Here is a 16,585-nt window from a genome sequence, read left to right on the forward strand (position 1 = left end):
CACGAGGAGCGCCGCACCGTTCCTTGGCAACCGGGCTGTTTACGTCTCCGGGGAAACCCGATCTCCTCTGGCTCCGCGCGGTGGGAGAGGGCTGCGCTGAAAGCCTGCGGAGGAGCGGGAGCCTGCTGGTCCCTGACCCGTCTACCTCCCAGGGGGAGATATCTCGTGTGTTTTAAAACCTCTTAGAATTCCTTGAGGATTCCCAGCCATGGAGGTAGCGCAGCCCAAGGACCTGCAACAGGACTTCGCTTTGGCCAGGAGAAGGCATGCGGAGCTGTGCAGGCAGAAACGGGTCTTCGACGCCAGGAACAGGATCATCGGGGTGAGACCCTCAGCCTAACAGGGAAAGGGACGCGGGGGCGGGGGGCTGGGGGAAGTGGAGGGGCAGGTGGGGAGCGACAGCTGGGTGCGGGAGAGAAGAGGAGATGGGCTCCTCGAGTGAAACTGTTGATCTAGGCTCAGCTGCAGACGGCACCAGGCGTTTACGGAGAAAACTGGCTGGATATACTGACTTTACTGAACATAAGAGAGGCCTTAACAGAAGAATTATACTCCCTCTCGGGCAAATGGAGTCCTGCAGCGGGGAGGGAGTTGTCCTGGAGTCTGTGGCCCAAGAGAGACTAGAATGGGTTCTCTCTCTGAGCCAGATTTTCTACATTGCCAGCGGTTCCTTCCAATCCATTCATTTGACAAAATTCCTAGTTTGTGGGGGCCCCCGAGCTGGTGCCCAGGAGATGAGGGATAAGGCAATTCTTGACCTTCAAGGTTTATGGCCCACTGGAGGAGGCAGACATTAAAATGCAGGGAAGGGGAGGAGCACAGACTGGGGCTAGAAGAGGAAATCAGAGAGGGCTTCCCAGAGGTGGTGATGTCTAAGCAGTGTTATGAGGATGGGTAACTAAGGTAAAGGGGAAGGAGGCTCTGAGGACTGTGAAGAGGACAGGTTGAGGAACCAACTATAAGCAAAGGCATTCAGTTATGAACAGACCGGATGTGAACCTAAGACAATACACTGACAGTGGGGCGAGGATAAAAAGAGAAGTAGGACTGTTAACAATGGAATACAGTCATCTGGCTCTGACTCCTCTCCCCTTGTTTTCTGTTCCAGGGAGATGCAGAAGCCTGGGATCTTCAGGTTCATGACCAAAAGATAAAAGAAGCAACTGAAAAAGCCAAACATGAAACATTTGGTGAGCTGAGTGCATCCGTGACATTCGATTTTCCTGAATGCCTGTCCGAGCGGTTTGGGGCCGTGTGCCTTTATTTCTTCCACCCTGATTTCTTCACATATGTACAAACTTGCCATTTTCACTCTCTTTCTCCTTTTAAAGTTTCACCATTCCTTGTGCTTGGCCAACTTAATGTGCTCATCCTTCCTTCGTTAAAAGAAAAACAGCTCTTCTATGTGAGTTCTAAGAAATATATTTTGAGGATAAATGTATGTCTTTGGAAAAAAAAAAACCTGGTTATGAAAAACCTTGCACACGCACATTCTCTGTGCAAAAGTTTAAGACCTCCTATTGGGGCAGCCTTCTACACCAGATGGCACACTCGGACTCCCAGCTCACACCCTGGAGCTGGCTCGGAACTGGGTGCAGTTCAGATAATAGTGTTCCAGCTCTTAGACACACTTTTCGTATAGATTCATTTTCCCACAGCATGTGCAACAATTTCAGCTTATTCTGTTAAAGCACTAGAAGGATTTTTAAAACGGAAAAGAACAGGGGCCCCACATTCTTACGGGACCCCCACATATACATACATAACGAATGTGGTTATTTTCTTCTGTCTAGAAATAATAGAGAAAAGCAGGGAACACATTTTTTAAAGATTTTATTTATTTAATTTTAGAGAGGGAAGAGAGAGAGAGAGAGAGAGAAAAACATCAATGTGCGGTTGCTGGGGGCCGTGGCCTGCAACCCAGGCATGTGCCCTGATTGGGAATCGAACCTGCGATGCTTTGGTTTGCAGCCTGTACTCAGTCCACTGAGCTACACCAGCCAGGGAGGGTACAAAATTTTATACACAGTGGGCTATTAATTAGATTTTAAAACATAGGAAAGATGCTCTTAGGAGAGGAAAGGAAATATGGCCCATCCTTAGCGGTGGTAATGCTGTCGTGATGAAACTATGAGTGATGTTTGCTTTCTTCTTTATACTGTTCTGTGTTTTCTAAATGTTTTACCCTTTTAATTTTTAGTTTAAAATAAATAAAACTTACAAAAATGATATGAGATATATACCTACCCACCACTAGATCAGAAGTTAACATTTGCCAAATTGGCTTTAGATATATTTTAAGAATGCTTTTTGAAAATATGTACATATTTCCCACCTCATCATTTTCCTCTTCCTCCCTCTTCCGAGGCGTGCACCCTTCCCATGCCTGTTTCTGTGCTCGCACCATGGATGTGTGTATCCATGACCATCTCATGCAGTTTTGTGGTGTGTTTTGAAATTTTACATACGTGGTATAATAGTGAATTGATTCTTTGTAAGTTTTAAAAAAATTCACTGTTGTATATTTAAATTTAATCAATGGTATGCACATAGAATATTCATTTTAATTACTTTCTGATATTTTGTTATATGAACTAAATATAGTTTATTTATCCATTCCTCCATGGATGGCTTGTTTAGATTTTCCATTTTTTTAAATAATTGCAAACAGTGCTGTAATGACTAGCCTGCACTATGTCCCGGTGTACATGAGGGAGGGATGCGTAGAGGTCACATTACTAGGTCAGAGGATATGTGTGTTTTCAGTTTCACGGGATGTTGGAAGACTGCTTTCCAACGCTGTGAGTGTGCCAGTTACACTCCCACAAGCAGGGCGTGAGGAGTCTCGTGTCCCCACACCTGAGTACATGCTATCATTAGCATCTTTAATGTCTTGCCAATCTATGGGATGTTTCTAACCATCTCGGAAGGTTGCTCATCTTCTCTCAAGTATATCAGTTATTCAGATTTCTCTGTTTGCCTGTTCCCATCCATCCTTTGCCCATTTTTTGGTTGGATTATTTGTTTTCTTCATTGATGTATAGGTGTGCTTTGTACAATCAGAATTCTAATCTTTTAATGGTTATGTTACCTTTTTGGAGGGCTGTATTACTTTTAGAATCCCTGAAAATAATTTTCTTTTCTTTATTTTTTTAAAAGATTTTATTTATTTATTTTTAGAGAGGGAAGGGAGGGAGGGGGAGAGAGAGAGAGAAACATCAATGTGCGGTTGCTGGGGGTTATGGCCTGCAACCCAGGAATCTACCCTGGCTGGGAATCAAACCTGGGACACTTTGGTTCCCAGCCCACGCTCAATCCGCTGAGCTACACCAGCCAGGGCTGAAAATAATTTTCTTAAAGTAAAATCAAATTTATTTTTTCCTCTGCATCTTAAGTTTAGGAATAACCTCTGTCCCTTCCAGCTGCTGAAATGAGGCGCAATGACAAAATCGCATGCCTGCTAGAAGACCGACAAAGGAGAGACAGGAAAAACCTCTGCAAAGCCATCAACGACTTCCAGCAGAGCTTTCAGGCGCCAGAAACTCGCCGAGAATTTGACCTCTCCGACCCCCTAGCCCTCAGGAAAGACCTGCCCGCCCGGCAGTCAGATAACGATGTGCGGAACACGATTTCGGGAATGCAGAGGTTCATGGGAGAGGACCTGAACTCCCGGGAGAGGAGGAGGTTCCAACAGGAGCAGAACAGGGAGTGGGCCTTGCAGCAGCAGCGGGAGCGCAGGGATGCTCAGGCCGGCCAACAGTGTGCAGGTGAGGAGACAAAAACACGTTGGTTTCCGTGCTTTCCGGAACAAATGGACTCCTGTTTTCGTTTTGTTTTGTTTTGTTTTTCTGAGTCCTGTTAGTGTGCTGCTGTGGCCGTGGAGGGGGGGCATCGGCACCTGTGTTTGTGTCGGCACCTGAACGTCTCCAGTCCCGCGCCCTGTAGGGACACTTGCTGAGCTTGTGCTCCGTCTGGGCCCTAGCGGGGGCTGGAGGCCCGCATACCTCAGACGCAGGCCCTGCCCCCGGGGTGCTTACGGTCTGCTGCAGAGATGCGGGGAGCCACCTGGGGCCAGCGTGTGTCAGGAGGAGTCCGGTGAGACGCCCCCACACCTGGCCTCCCACCTCCGTCGACGGGAACTCCCTTCTTCCGGGTGCCCAGCACCGAGTCACCGTGACCCTGTCGCTTCCCTCAAACGCTGCATCGAGTCCAACAGGAAGTCACCCACATCTCAACCACCTTGCACCGCCCCTGCCATCACCACCCTGGACTCAGTCACGCTCGTCTCTCCTCAGGACGGCTGCCGTAGCCCCTGCTGGTCTCCCTGCTTCTGCCCTTGCCCCCTCTGACCTCGCCTCTGCTCGGCCCAGCAGCCAGAGCGATGCTGGGAAAGGTTAAGCTAGCTAGCTCCTTTGCTCAGAATCTTCCAGTAGCTTCCTATCCCACTCAGTAAAAGCCACATTGATTCCAGCGAAGCCCTCAGCCTGACCTCACCTCCCGCGATGCTGCCCTTCGTCCTTCCCGTCCTCGCCACCCCGGCGTCCTTGCCGTTCCTAGAGTGTGGCTGCGTCAGGCTCGCTTCCGCCCCAGGACCTTTGCACCTATGGTGCCCTCCGCCGAGGAATATACTCCCCCAGGTCTTTGCGTGGCCGCCCCCTCCCCTTCTTCGGGTCTTTGCTAAAATGTCGCCGTACCAGTGAGGCCTCCGCTGACCACTACTACAAGTTGTGGTCTCCCCTGCCCCACATTCCCTACCCCTTCCCTTGCTTAATGTCCCCCCATAGCGATGCTCCGTGGCACACTGCACGGTTGTGTGTGTGTGTGTGTGTGTCGTCCCTCTCCCCGGCAGCGTCCCCTAAGCCCCACGGAGCTGGGAGACTTTGTTTCATTCACTGCGCTCTCCTGAGTCCCTGGCACGCTGATAAGTGTTTGTTGAAATAACCCCTCACGGGGCTTTGGAAATCTCCTCCGTCTCCCAGGTGCCCCACTTGCCCGCCTCTGGCTGAGAGCCGCGTCTCAGCCTTGGACTTGGTCCCTGAGCTGCCTCTGGAAGTCGTCTTAGGCATCGCCCAGCACCCTGGAAACTAACCCCGCACTTCTCCTGGGCCCCGCCCACCCCAGCCCCCTCCCTTACTAACACCTCCTTCTCTTAGGCCAGAAAGCTGCAGGTGCTCCTGACCCGCTCTCCAGGCCATCCCCAGTTCCTGTCCCTTCTGATCGCTGAACACACTTCTGACTCCCATCCCTCCTGCCACCACGGCGCCGCCTTTTTCACCCGCACGGACCGCACCAAGGGCCTTCCTGTTGTCTTCCGCTTTCTTTCTTATCCCTCTCCTTCCATTCTCAACACAGCAGTGTGAGCGCCGCTTTCTAAACAATGCCCAGGTGACAATGCCTCCTGACTCCCTCCACCCCGGCCTAACACCCTCCAGGGGCTCCCCATTCCTCGTGGGATGCAGTGCAGAGGCTGCCTGTGGCCTGCAGGGCCCTGTGCGCCGGCCCACTGCCCCACCCTCCCACAGCACCTCACACCCCCCACCCTACTCACCGTGTCCCGGGCACTCTGGCCAGCTTTCCCTTCTGGGTCCTGATGAAATCTCCCCACTTGAGAACCTCCGCACCTGCTCTCCACCCAGCTCCTATGTCCTTCAGGACTGAGCTGAAACGTCACCTCCTCCTGGCGGGCCTCTCCCGTCCCAGCCTCCAACTGCCTACTCAGGCATCCCCCCCCAAATTTTCCCTCTTAGCATCCTTTCCCTCTGTGGTGCTGCTGCAGTCTGTCGTACTCTGTCTCTTTAAACGTTGGATTGTTACCTGTCTCATCCCCTGGCCGGTGAGACCCAGGGAGGCCCCACCACGCCCTGGGCTCCCAGCAGAGTGTGCGGCCAGCCCATGGAAGGTTCTCGATAGCTCTGATACACGAACAGACAGACTCATGAAAGGTGAGGGGGGAGCCGAGGTGAGCAGAGGCCAGAATTCACTGCCAAAGAGTTAGGTTTTTTTTCTTGCCTCTTTTAGTTGAATGTGTCGGGGCGACCTTGGTTAACACAATTATGCAGGTTTCAGGGGCACAGTCCTTCTGTAACACATCGTCTGGGTGTCGGCCTCTGCTTTGCGACACGAAGTGCAGACCCGCGGGCACAAACACCAAAGGAAGGACCTTCTGATTACTGACTTCTTTCTTCTGCCACAACCCTGCGAAGTGGGCATAGTCCTGCCGCACGGGGGAGGGTGGCCCGGAAAGGCCGGGTGATGCACGGGCCGGGTGAACGGGGCTGGGATGCGTCTGGGCTGGACCCAGAGACTCTGTGTCTCCAAATCCTTCCGTTCCGCACGCAGTTTGGACGCTGGACTTCCGACCCCTTCTCCTCCTCTTCCTGGCAAAGTGCCGCTGCTCTCCAGGGTGTCTGTTCCTGGCACCCCTTCCTCTGGGGAGCCCATCTGGTTCCCATGGCAGAGCTCCCCCTTTCTGGGCTCCCACCGTGCCCTCCTGGCTGGTGCTGAGGATGCAGAGGCCTGAGAGGTCAGGGAGGGAGGGCAAGGAGCACACTGCGGCCGGCCGAGACCCCAGCGGGCATCACCCATCCCAGAGCTCTACCTGAATGAGCTCATGGAGGTCTCCCAGCCGCCTCTGGGGCACCTGCAGGCTGTAGATGAGAGCCAGATAAGAAACAGGCGGGAACGGACGCTCTCGGGGTGCCCTGCATGCTTGGGAGGGTGCTCTAGGTGGGTGCCAAGGTTTGCTTGCGTGTCGCTTCCTTCCAGAGGACCTCTACAGGCAGACCAGGCTGCAGTGGGATGAGACCGCCAAGCACATGCAGGACCTGGGGACCGCCACCCGGAGGGCGGTGTGTGCGGCTGTGAAGGAATTCAACAAGAACCAGGTACTGCACAGGCTGGGGCGGGGGGGGGGGAGGGGGGGAGGACGGGAGGACAAGCACCCAGCCGCTTACCCTGGGTGCCCTGGCGCCCCTAGGCCCCAGGCTCAGCTGATTTATTGGGCCACATCATGACCCGCACCCGAAGGGGCCCTGCGTGGCAGTGGGGGGAGGGGAAGCCAGGCTCCCCTGGCACAGAAGCAGATGAGCCCCGGCCCCAGCCCCAGAGCTCCGAATCTGGGCGTGAAACCGAAAACTGGCTGTGCGAGCTGGGGAGGGGGGTAAGTCCCCCTTTCCGAACCTCAGGTTCTCGGGTATGAGGACGGTGACGACTCCCCAGCCCGATACCAGCCAGCACTGCCCTGACGCCTGGCCTCGTTTTCGGTCCTTTTTACACCCATTCTCCCCGCCCCCAGCCACCACCTCTGGAAGTTCCTCCTCGCCAAGAGCCGGCCCACAGTGCCCAGTGCTGGGGTAACTGCGATGATGGTCTGCGCCAACTCTGGGGGTCTCCTGACAGCTCCCTCCTCCCGAAGCTCCGCCCAGCCCCTCACCGACGTTCCTCTCCCCACGCCCGTTCCATGCCGCCGTGTTTCAAGTTCTCTGTTCCTTTCGGAAATTAGACTCCTTCCCCGGGTTTTCTTTTCACGTGCAATTATGTGCCCTGGGTGGGGCGGGAGTTTGGCCTGGATTCACTTATTGGACCAGCTGGTGGACCAGGACAGGGGTCTGCGAGGCCGAGCCTGCGGCGTGGTCCGCCGCAGAGCTGGAAGGCGACGCCGGAGCTGCACGGATCTACATTTCTAACCTCATGATTTCCCTTCCTGTGTGTCTGTGCGCACATGCGTGCTTATTAGGAAGCACGCGCTATCTTTACGGCCAAATGGCGCCGCACTGTAGACTAAATGTATTGGAGACACAAGGTCACGTGCGTCCTGCTGATGGGGGTATGTGACCAAAGATCCTGGAGAGGCGGGACCAGAGACCAGAGGGAACGCGTGTTTTCAGCAGCAGGGACAGGAACGGGGAGGGGTGACCGAAGGGCACACTGCGGAGGCACCTGCAGCATTTGTTCTCAAGGATAGTCGACAGTCAACGTTATACTAGTTCCAGGCGCACGGCGCAGCGGTTACACGTGTGTGTGACTTGCGCAGTGATCCCCCGTAAGTGCAGTGCGCAGTGGGGCTGCTGATTCTTAGTCCGTCGTTGCCGGGGCATCCAGCCGTTCGTTTATTCCCTCGTTATCTGTCAACAGGCACTCACTGGGTCTTCCTGCGGCACCGGCATGCTTTTTGCTAAAATGCGCTGCTGCATTCGTCGATTTATTTACTCATTCACCCAGTAAACTTTGTAGTGAGCCCCTGCGATGCCGGGACTTCGAGGCCCCGCAACTGTGCGGTGGGCGCTGCGACGCCCCTGTGCTGGAGGAGTCCGCAGTGCCGTTCCGGACTGTAAACGGGCGTTGTTAGCTACCCTGGGGCAGTCACACAGGGTCTAGGTGACTGTCCTCAGAAGAAAATCCCAGGCAGGTCATTCAGACGCAGCAGGTGGAGACACACACTTGCGAGCCTCCGCGCATTCCGTTATGGAGAGAGATGGTGTGGCTGTGGCGCCCGGTTCCGCGTGCAGGCGCAAGGCCAGGCGTCTCTCTGTAGCATTGGGAAAGCCGCTCACGCGCCTCAGTTTTAGCGCCGGGAGAATGGGGATAGTGAAGGCACCTACCCATGCCAGCCAGAAGGAGAACCCCCTCCCAGGTCTCAGTGGCTTAAAATGCAAAGGTGGTGTTCGTCATGCTCCTTGTGCCCCTCAGCTGGCCGAGGGGCGCTACTCCTCTCGTCCTCACTCTGGAGCCCAGGCCCCAGACAGAGCAGCCACCAGCTAGGGGACTGTAGCAGCCCAACAGAGAAGGCATGCGCCTGATATCCCCACCGCGTCCTTCCGGAAATGCCCGTGTCTCCTCTGCCACGTGGCCACACCGTCTCTAAGCAGGCAGGCAGTGCCACTGTGCCATGAGCCCAGAAAGAGCCCTGGCCGTGTTTAGTGGCCCACGCGGCCACATTTGCCGGCGAGGCTGTGTGGTGAAAGCAGGTAGCGCATGCCACACGCTGCAACGCAGGGCACGTTACCAGGACTCGTCGGTGACCGGCGTTATTTTTACCCCTAGCAGCAATCGGCTGCTCTCTCAGTCACTGCGGGCAACAGCCTCACCTGAGGGGCCTGACCGACCCCATTTAACTGATAAACGGGCTCAGAGAAGGGAGCTGACTTTCGCAGGGACCCCCAAGGCCTGATTGATTTGCTTTGGCCAATTCAAATGCTGGGCTTCCAAACGCCGCAAGTCCGGTGTTTGAATCCCGCCTGTCCAGCTGTAAAGCATGTGCTCATGTGGTGCCATCGGGCTGGCTGCCTCGTGGGTCCCCGAGGTGTGCCCGGTCCTTGCAAAGTGCCCCGTCTGCCCGTTACTCGGGAGAACCAGTAATGCTGACCAGTGTCTCTTCAGCCACCTCCTGACTTGGCCTGCAAATGACTGCAGCCGGGAGGGGGAGGTGGCTTGCTCCAGGCCCCACAGCCAGGGCCGGGCCCACCCTCGTCTCGTTCACTGGAGCAGGGATTTGAATTTACCTGTATGGGGGCCGGTGGCTGGTGGGCACCTGGGGCACGGAGGTGACAATATGCTTTCACACTTTAAGTCCCCCGTGTTGTGAATCACTCTTGAGTGTTCTGTGTGGCCTGCATCCATGTAAGGGTGACCAGGGCCACAGGGGAGGACACAGGGCCCTGCCGAGGGGTGCGTGAGGCCGAGCAAGGCCGCAGCTCCCTGCTTGGGCAAAACGGTGCGGAGACCTGCAGCAACTCCGCGCACCACCAGCAGGTGGCGATTCCCACAGCCCAGCCACACGCCCAGCAGGGGGCGCAGGGCAGCCCACATCCACACTGCTGAGCCTACCGCGTCCCCCCACCCCTGGTCCCTGGTCCCCTCAGCGCATTCTTCCTTCGAGCGCCCCCAGTGAGATTTGTGGCCTTTGCCCACGTCTCCCTGGGGTCACTCGGAGCCTCTTCCCTAATGTCTGCCCCACCTAGGCCACGGAGTCAGCAGAAAGGAAAATTCTAGAGAAAAGCCAAGAACACGAGGACAACCTGGCAGAGATCTCCAACCTGCTGCACGGGGACCTGCTCTCGGAGAACCCGCAGCAGGCGGCCAGCTCCTTCGGGGCGCACCGCGTGGTCCCCGACCGCTGGAAGGGCATGAGCCGGGAGCAGCTGGAGCAGATCCGTCTGACTCAGAAGCAGCAAGTGCAGGAGAAGCTGGTGCCCGCCCCACCCCCACGGCCCGCGGACCCTCCTCCTGCCGCCTCCCTCCCTCCCTCCCTCCAGGGCATCAGTCCTAGCTGCTGTGACACTGGCCAAGCAGCTGCCTTCCAGGGGCTCACGGGCCAGTGGGGGAGAGGACACAGGCCAAGTAATCCCTGTCCTGTATGGTGTAGCTTGGGTGCTGAGCGCTGGGGAGGGAAAGAAGGCAGGGGAGAGGACATGGAGGGTGATGGCCAGAGGAGGGTCAGCAGGGGACTGGGAGGTGACATTGTCACAAAGACCAGAGCGGGGGACAGAGTGAGCCCTGCAGACATCTGGGGACACGGTGGCCAGGCAGGGTGAACCGCCGGGGCCGGGAGGCAGGGGGGACGAGCGAGGGGCCTGGGGGCTGGAGCACGTGAGGGGCGGGCCGAGGAGGCCAGGGAGGTGGAGGGTCCGGGACCTGGCAGGCCCCTGAGGACTTTGGCTTTTCCCGTGACTGAGATGGGGGACACTGGGGGTGCGCAGCAGAGGACCCCTCTGCGGTGAAGGGGAGGAAGAGAGAGTCTTGGGTCCTGAAAGCAGCAATTCTGATTTTCAGTCTTTGCGAGCAACCGGGAAGACGGAAAACACAAGGGGCAGAAACCCCGCATTAAGCCTCGCCGCTCAGAGCACCCCTCCCCGCGCCCCCCACACCTCCTCTCCCACGAGGCCAGGTGAAGAACAGTTAGGTTGGCTTTGCTCAGTCCGGGCCAGAATGTCCCCATACTGTCTGTATGCTTGATGAAAGCATCTGTGTCACACGCAGGGTGGCACCTGTGAGTGGCCTCATTTTAGAGGTGAGGAAACTGAGGTTCAGAGTGGCCATGTCACTTGGCCTGTAGGTGGCAAAGCCAGGCACCAGCCCGCCTTTCGGTCTCTGGGTGAGGGCCTGGGCCCCCGGCAGCTGGCTCACCCCCCTCCTCTGGTGGGGGAAGCCCTGCCCTGCAGCCCAAGGAAGGCGCTTTGGGGTGTCCCTGTATGGGCCCAGCCCCCCCCCCCCCCACTTTTGCTCCCTTTTGCTGTGAGGAATGGCAGAGCCGACAGAGCAACTCGGGACGGCTGATGGAGCTGCCTGCATGGAGGGCTTGGCCTCTCCCGTCTGCGTTAATCCGGTTTCTTCTAGGAGCCGGGGTTTTTTATAGAAGGGCCTGGAAGGCAGTCAGCAAGGAATGAGCTGGGATGCAGAAATTCACCCCCGAGATCATGGGCCCGTCGTCCTGGGTGGGGCTGTGACATGGGTTTGTTCTAGAAGCAACCAGGAGACCCCAGCATTCAGCCAGGGGTGGCAGGGACTCCTCTGAGTCCCTGCATGGCGTTGCGCACCGACCAGAGCCTCAGTTTCCCCCGCTGGCCCTCCTAGCCACCTCCCCCCCCCCCCTCACCCCCGCTCTTCCATAGGGACAGGTGGTGATGGGTCACATCTCCTCTCTCCAGCGGCTGCAGGAAGAAGAGTACCAGCGAGACAGGGGCTGGGACCGGCAGAGGGTTCAGAATGCCCGCACGGCTCTGCTGTTGGAGCGGCAGCAGCGGCGCCAGCAGCGCGACCTGCGCAGGGCCCTGGACCGCAGCAACCTCAGCCTGGCCGAGGAGCAGCTTTCGCAGTGAGTGCTGGGTGAGGGCTGGGCGGGCCCGGGGAGACCAGGCCCCGGGAGAGCAGGCCGAGGGGGCTGGGAGCAGGTTAGGGTCAGGGGGCCAGCGGGGTGGTGGGTGCTGGCCAGCAGGGCCCCTGGAGCAGGCTCTGTGCTTTCCCACCTCCCCGCCCCCCCAATCTTTCCCACCCAAAGGGCCCAGGACCCTTGGTGTGGGGTCCCCCAGAGACACCCACGGTGGCAGTGGCTTGGGCCATGGCACAGCCTCCTGGGGAAGATGCAGACAGAAAGGGGAGAGGGGCCCAGAGCTGAGAAGCCAGAAATGAAGGGCTTGGAAACCACCATCCCAGACCAGGTGACAGAGATTCCATCACGCCACATCCCTGAACACCCCTCCCTGGGGGTCCTCACCTGGGCCCCGGGGACCCCAGTAGCTGAGACTCGGGTGCTGGTGACGCAGTACTCGCAGGGCCCGGTGTCAGGGGAGGCCCCAGGGAGCCGGTGGCGTAGAGGAGGCCGGTGCCTGTCGCAGCCCGGAGTCCCTTCCTCAATGCAGACAGGCCCGAGAGCGGCTCAGCGCCCCCTACAGGCAGTGCCGAGTGCAGGTCAGTGGGCGAATATGTCACTGAAACTCACGTTATTTACTCGTGTGTCCATCCATCAAGCTCTGGGCTTGAACTTAGAAGGGACCCCCCGCGTGTTCGCCAGATATCCGAGCCCTTTTGCCAGCGGGCCCATTGTCACCTGGTCACTTCTGTTGGACGCCTAGGAGGAGCACTGAGACCCGAGCTGACAGAAGTCAGATGGGATGGGACGAGCAGGTGTCTTCACAGTCACACCTGCGGACACAGAATTCTGAAGCACCCCGGGTCTCGCCGAGGAACCGCCCCGTCCACTGGGGTCCGCAGGGCGACGCATCCTGGGGATACACTGATGAAAAAATTAAAAGGTAGACAGCTTAGGAAGCCAGGCTTTTGCTGATTGTGTTTCTCCTTGTTTTATTTGCAGGAAGAAATACATGAAGGAAGTCTATACAAACCAGCCCACTGAAGATTATTTCACACAATTTAACACAGGAAGTCGATGATGAAAGAGACACTTCCCGTCCCTCTGAATTGTTTTGTATACAATGCAGTCACCTTGAAGGGCCCATTTATTAAAACAGTATTTTCACTACATGGTCGACAAGTGCCCTTTAACTTCATTTCTCCACGCTGGACAAAACATCCGTGAAACTCTCCCACGTGTTTCCACGAGGAGCGTCCGTGTCTGTGTGGGGCGGCCCAGAGGGCGTCCCCGGAGCAGTTTGGGTGCGGGGGTGCGGGGCAGCGCGGCCGCGGCCCTGCCCAGGTTCCTTCCAGGGGCAGCGCTGGGCCCGTGTGTGGCCCACACACGGGTGGGTTAACCCTAACCCACCACACCGGCTGTTCCCCAGATGCCCCCTGGGTGGGTTTCTGCCACGTTTAGGCAGCCACGCACACCGCTCCACGGACCCACTCTGACACCTCCCCGGCCTGCAGGGCAGGGACATCCACCTCCGCCCATTACAAATAGTCTCCTACGAATCACACCATCGCCACTGCTGCTGAGGGCTCCCAGACGTCCTTGCTTCCGGAGCAGGGGCCGCCTGTTCCTAGAGTGACGGCTGGTGGCGGGGACGCTCCCTTGGAGGAGGCGGGTTGTGGGCACCTCAGGTCCCTGGGGCTGCTGTAGTGAACTGCCACACACCGGGGCTTAAAGGACAGAACCTACAGCTGCTCACAGTCTGGGGGCCTGAATTTCGGTGGGCGGGGCTGGCTCCTTCGGAGAGCTGGAGGAAAGGGTCCCAGGCCTGCCCCCCAGCCTCTGGGCACTGGCCTGTGGGACCTCTGGCGCCCCCTGGCTTGCGGACTCACCACCCTGATCTTGCAGCCTCCACCTGTTACACACGGCGGTCTCCCTGCGTGCGCGTCTGTGCTCCCATTCCGCCTTCGTATAAAGGGGGGCAGGTGATGGACAGCGACAGCCTCCACGGATCGTTGGCCCTCCGGCGTCGGCGGGCGCAGGGCGATGCGGTGGGAGGCGGGAGGCCACCTTGGTTCCTCCAGGGCACGGTGCTCCTCCCGCCCCGGGTGCTTTGCTAGGCTCTCCCGCCGTCTGGCAGGAGACGTGGGTACATAGGCAGGTGCAGAAGCCTGAATCGGAGGGCCCACATGGAGAGGCTTGCTTTAACTCTTAAGTTTTGTATAATAAAACATAACATGTTAAAAATTGCTTATATATATATTTCTAATATATGTTATTGATTATGCTATTACAGTTGTCCCATTTCCCCCCCTTTATTCCCCTCTGCTCTGCACACCCCCTCCCACCTGCGTACCTCCCCCAGCCCGTTTAGTTCATGTCCATGGGTCGTACATGTAGGTTCTTTGGCTTCTCCATTTCCTATACTGTTCTTAACCTCCCCCTGTCTGTTTTCTACCTACCGTTTATGCTGCTTATTCCCTGTGCCTTTTCCCCCCTCTCTCCGCATCCTGCTCCCCCACTGATAACCCTCCACGTGATCTCCATTTCTGTTCCTGATTCTTTTCCTGTTCTAGTTGTTTGCTTTGTTTTTGTTTTTGCTTTAGGTTTGGTTATTAATAACTGTGAGTTTGTTGTCATTTTACTGTTCAAATTTTTTTATCTTCTTTTTCTTAGATAAGTCCCTTTAACAGTTCACATAATAAGGGGTGGGTGATGATGAACTGCTTTAACTTGACCTTATCTGAGAAGCACTTTATCTGCCCTCCCATTTTAAGAGCTAGCTTTGCTGGATAGAGCAATCTGGGATGTAGGTCCTTGCCTTTCATGACTTGGAATACTTCTTTCCAGCCCCTTCTTGCCTGCAAGGTTTCTTTTGAGAAATCAGCTGATAGTCTGATGGGAACTCCTTTGGAGGTAACTGTCTCCTTTTCTTTTGCTGCTTTTAAAATTCTATCCTTGTCTTTAATCCTGGGTGATGTAATTATGATGTGCCTTGGTGTGATCCTCCTTGGGTCCAACTTCTTGGGGACTCTCTGAGCTTCCTGGACTTCCTGGGAGTCTATTTCCTTTGCCAGATTGGGGAAGTTCTCCTTCATTATTTGTTCAAATAAGTTTTCAATTTCTTGCTATTTCTCTTCTCCTTCTGGCACCCCTATGATTCAGATGTTGGGACATTTAAAGATGTCCTGGAGGTTGCTAAGCCTCTCCTCATATTTTTGAATTATTGTTTCTTTATTCTGTTCTGGTTGAATGTTTTTCTTCCTTCTGGACTAGACTGTTGATTTGAGTCCCAGTTTCCTTCCTGTCACTATTGGTTCCCTGTACATTTTCCTTTATTTAACTTTTCACAGCCTTCACTTTTTCCTCTAGTTTGCAACCATACTCAACCAATTCTGTGAGCATCCTGATCACCAGTGTTTTGAACTGTGCATCTGATAGGTTGGCTATCTCTTCATTGCTTAGTTGTATTTTTTTCTGGAGTTTTGATCTGTTCTTTCATTTGGGCCATTTTTTTTGGTCTGGATGCACTGTTACATAGTAAGGGGCGGAGCCTTAGGTGCTCACCAGGGTGGGGCAGCCACATCACTGTAGTTGTGACGCTGTACGTGGGGGAGGGGCCAGGGAGGGAACAGGGCAGCTTGCTCGGCTCTCTGCATTTTCAGTCACTTCCCCACCACCCACAAGCACAATGGCCCCTTCTGGTGCTGATTCCCGGGTGGGTGGGCTTGTGTATGTTCTAGGACCCTGTGGATCTCTCCAACGAACTCTCCTGGGAGGCTGGGAGTTTCTCCCGCTGCAGCCTCAACCCCCACAGGTGTTTTCAGTCAGAGGTTTGAGGCTTCATTTCCCTGCTGGAGCCCTGGGTTGTGGGTCTGTCTCACTCCCCAGCTGTTCCTCCTGGTTTATCCACGCGAGAATGTGGGACCGTCTGCTCTGCCCGCTGCTGCTGCACCTTGAGTCCTATCCGCCCAGCTGCCCGTCTCTGCCCCTCCTACCCGTCTGGATGAATGTTTCTTCTTCAACTCCTTGGTTGTCGGACTTCCATGCAGTTTGATTTTCTCTCAGTTCTGGTTGTACTTTGTTTTTAAATTTGTTGATGTCCTTCTTTTGGTTCTGTGAGGAGGCACAGTGTGTCTACCTGTGCCTCCATCTCGGCGGAAGAAAATGGACAAAAATATTTCAAAAGGAACGCTTGAAAACCGCTCATACGTACTTGCTATAAGTGCGCCCTCTGCTGGTGACCAGCAGCACAACACATTCCCCATGGTTCTCTGGCAGGAAAGGAAACCCAGAGAATAAAATGACCCGGAGAAACCCGCCCCGGGCCCAGTGCTGGGCAGGTTCTAGCAATGCGGGGGGGGCACACCGCTGCACGAGCTTCATGAGTGAGCCCTGGCGTGGAGGCAGCGCCAGCGCCCAGGCATGGAGCCCTGTCCATTACTCCCCTCTGAGCAGCCCATTATGGATTCTACACACAGGCACACATGACCCAGGGGAGTTGGTTTTGTTTTGTTTCCCTTTCCTCCCCCAACCTTTTATTACAAAAATTTCAAACGTACAGAAAAATGGAAGGAAGTGTACAGCCTACGTGCATATACCCGCCACCTAGATCCTACGGCTAACACTTGCCTCGCTACCAACGTCTGCACAGACTGGCTTTTGAAAGCTCCAGTTACACGCTGCTTACGGACGAGACTCCTGAAACCAAGCAGCACAGAAAAACGCGGCCGCCGTTTCTCCTGGTTTCACAGCCAAGGAGGCCGGAGCGGAGGAGTTACC

General features: G+C 55.9%; 1 protein-coding gene across 1 annotated transcript; it reads left to right on the forward strand.

Annotated features, from left to right (window-relative positions):
* Positions 1-49: 49 nt before the first annotated feature.
* Positions 50-13,001, forward strand: RIBC2 (RIB43A domain with coiled-coils 2). The gene is made up of 7 exons (XM_028533467.2): positions 50-322; positions 1,109-1,190; positions 3,423-3,767; positions 6,766-6,884; positions 9,960-10,187; positions 11,646-11,812; positions 12,809-13,001. Exons 1-7 carry the CDS (start codon positions 209-211, stop codon positions 12,885-12,887), a joined length of 1,134 nt encoding a protein of 377 aa, XP_028389268.1. The 5' UTR covers positions 50-208; the 3' UTR covers positions 12,888-13,001.
* The last annotated feature ends 3,584 nt before the right edge of the window (positions 13,002-16,585 follow it).

Source organism: Phyllostomus discolor, chromosome 2 (assembly GCF_004126475.2).
Source record: "Phyllostomus discolor isolate MPI-MPIP mPhyDis1 chromosome 2, mPhyDis1.pri.v3, whole genome shotgun sequence".
NCBI classification, from domain to species: domain Eukaryota; kingdom Metazoa; phylum Chordata; class Mammalia; order Chiroptera; family Phyllostomidae; genus Phyllostomus; species Phyllostomus discolor.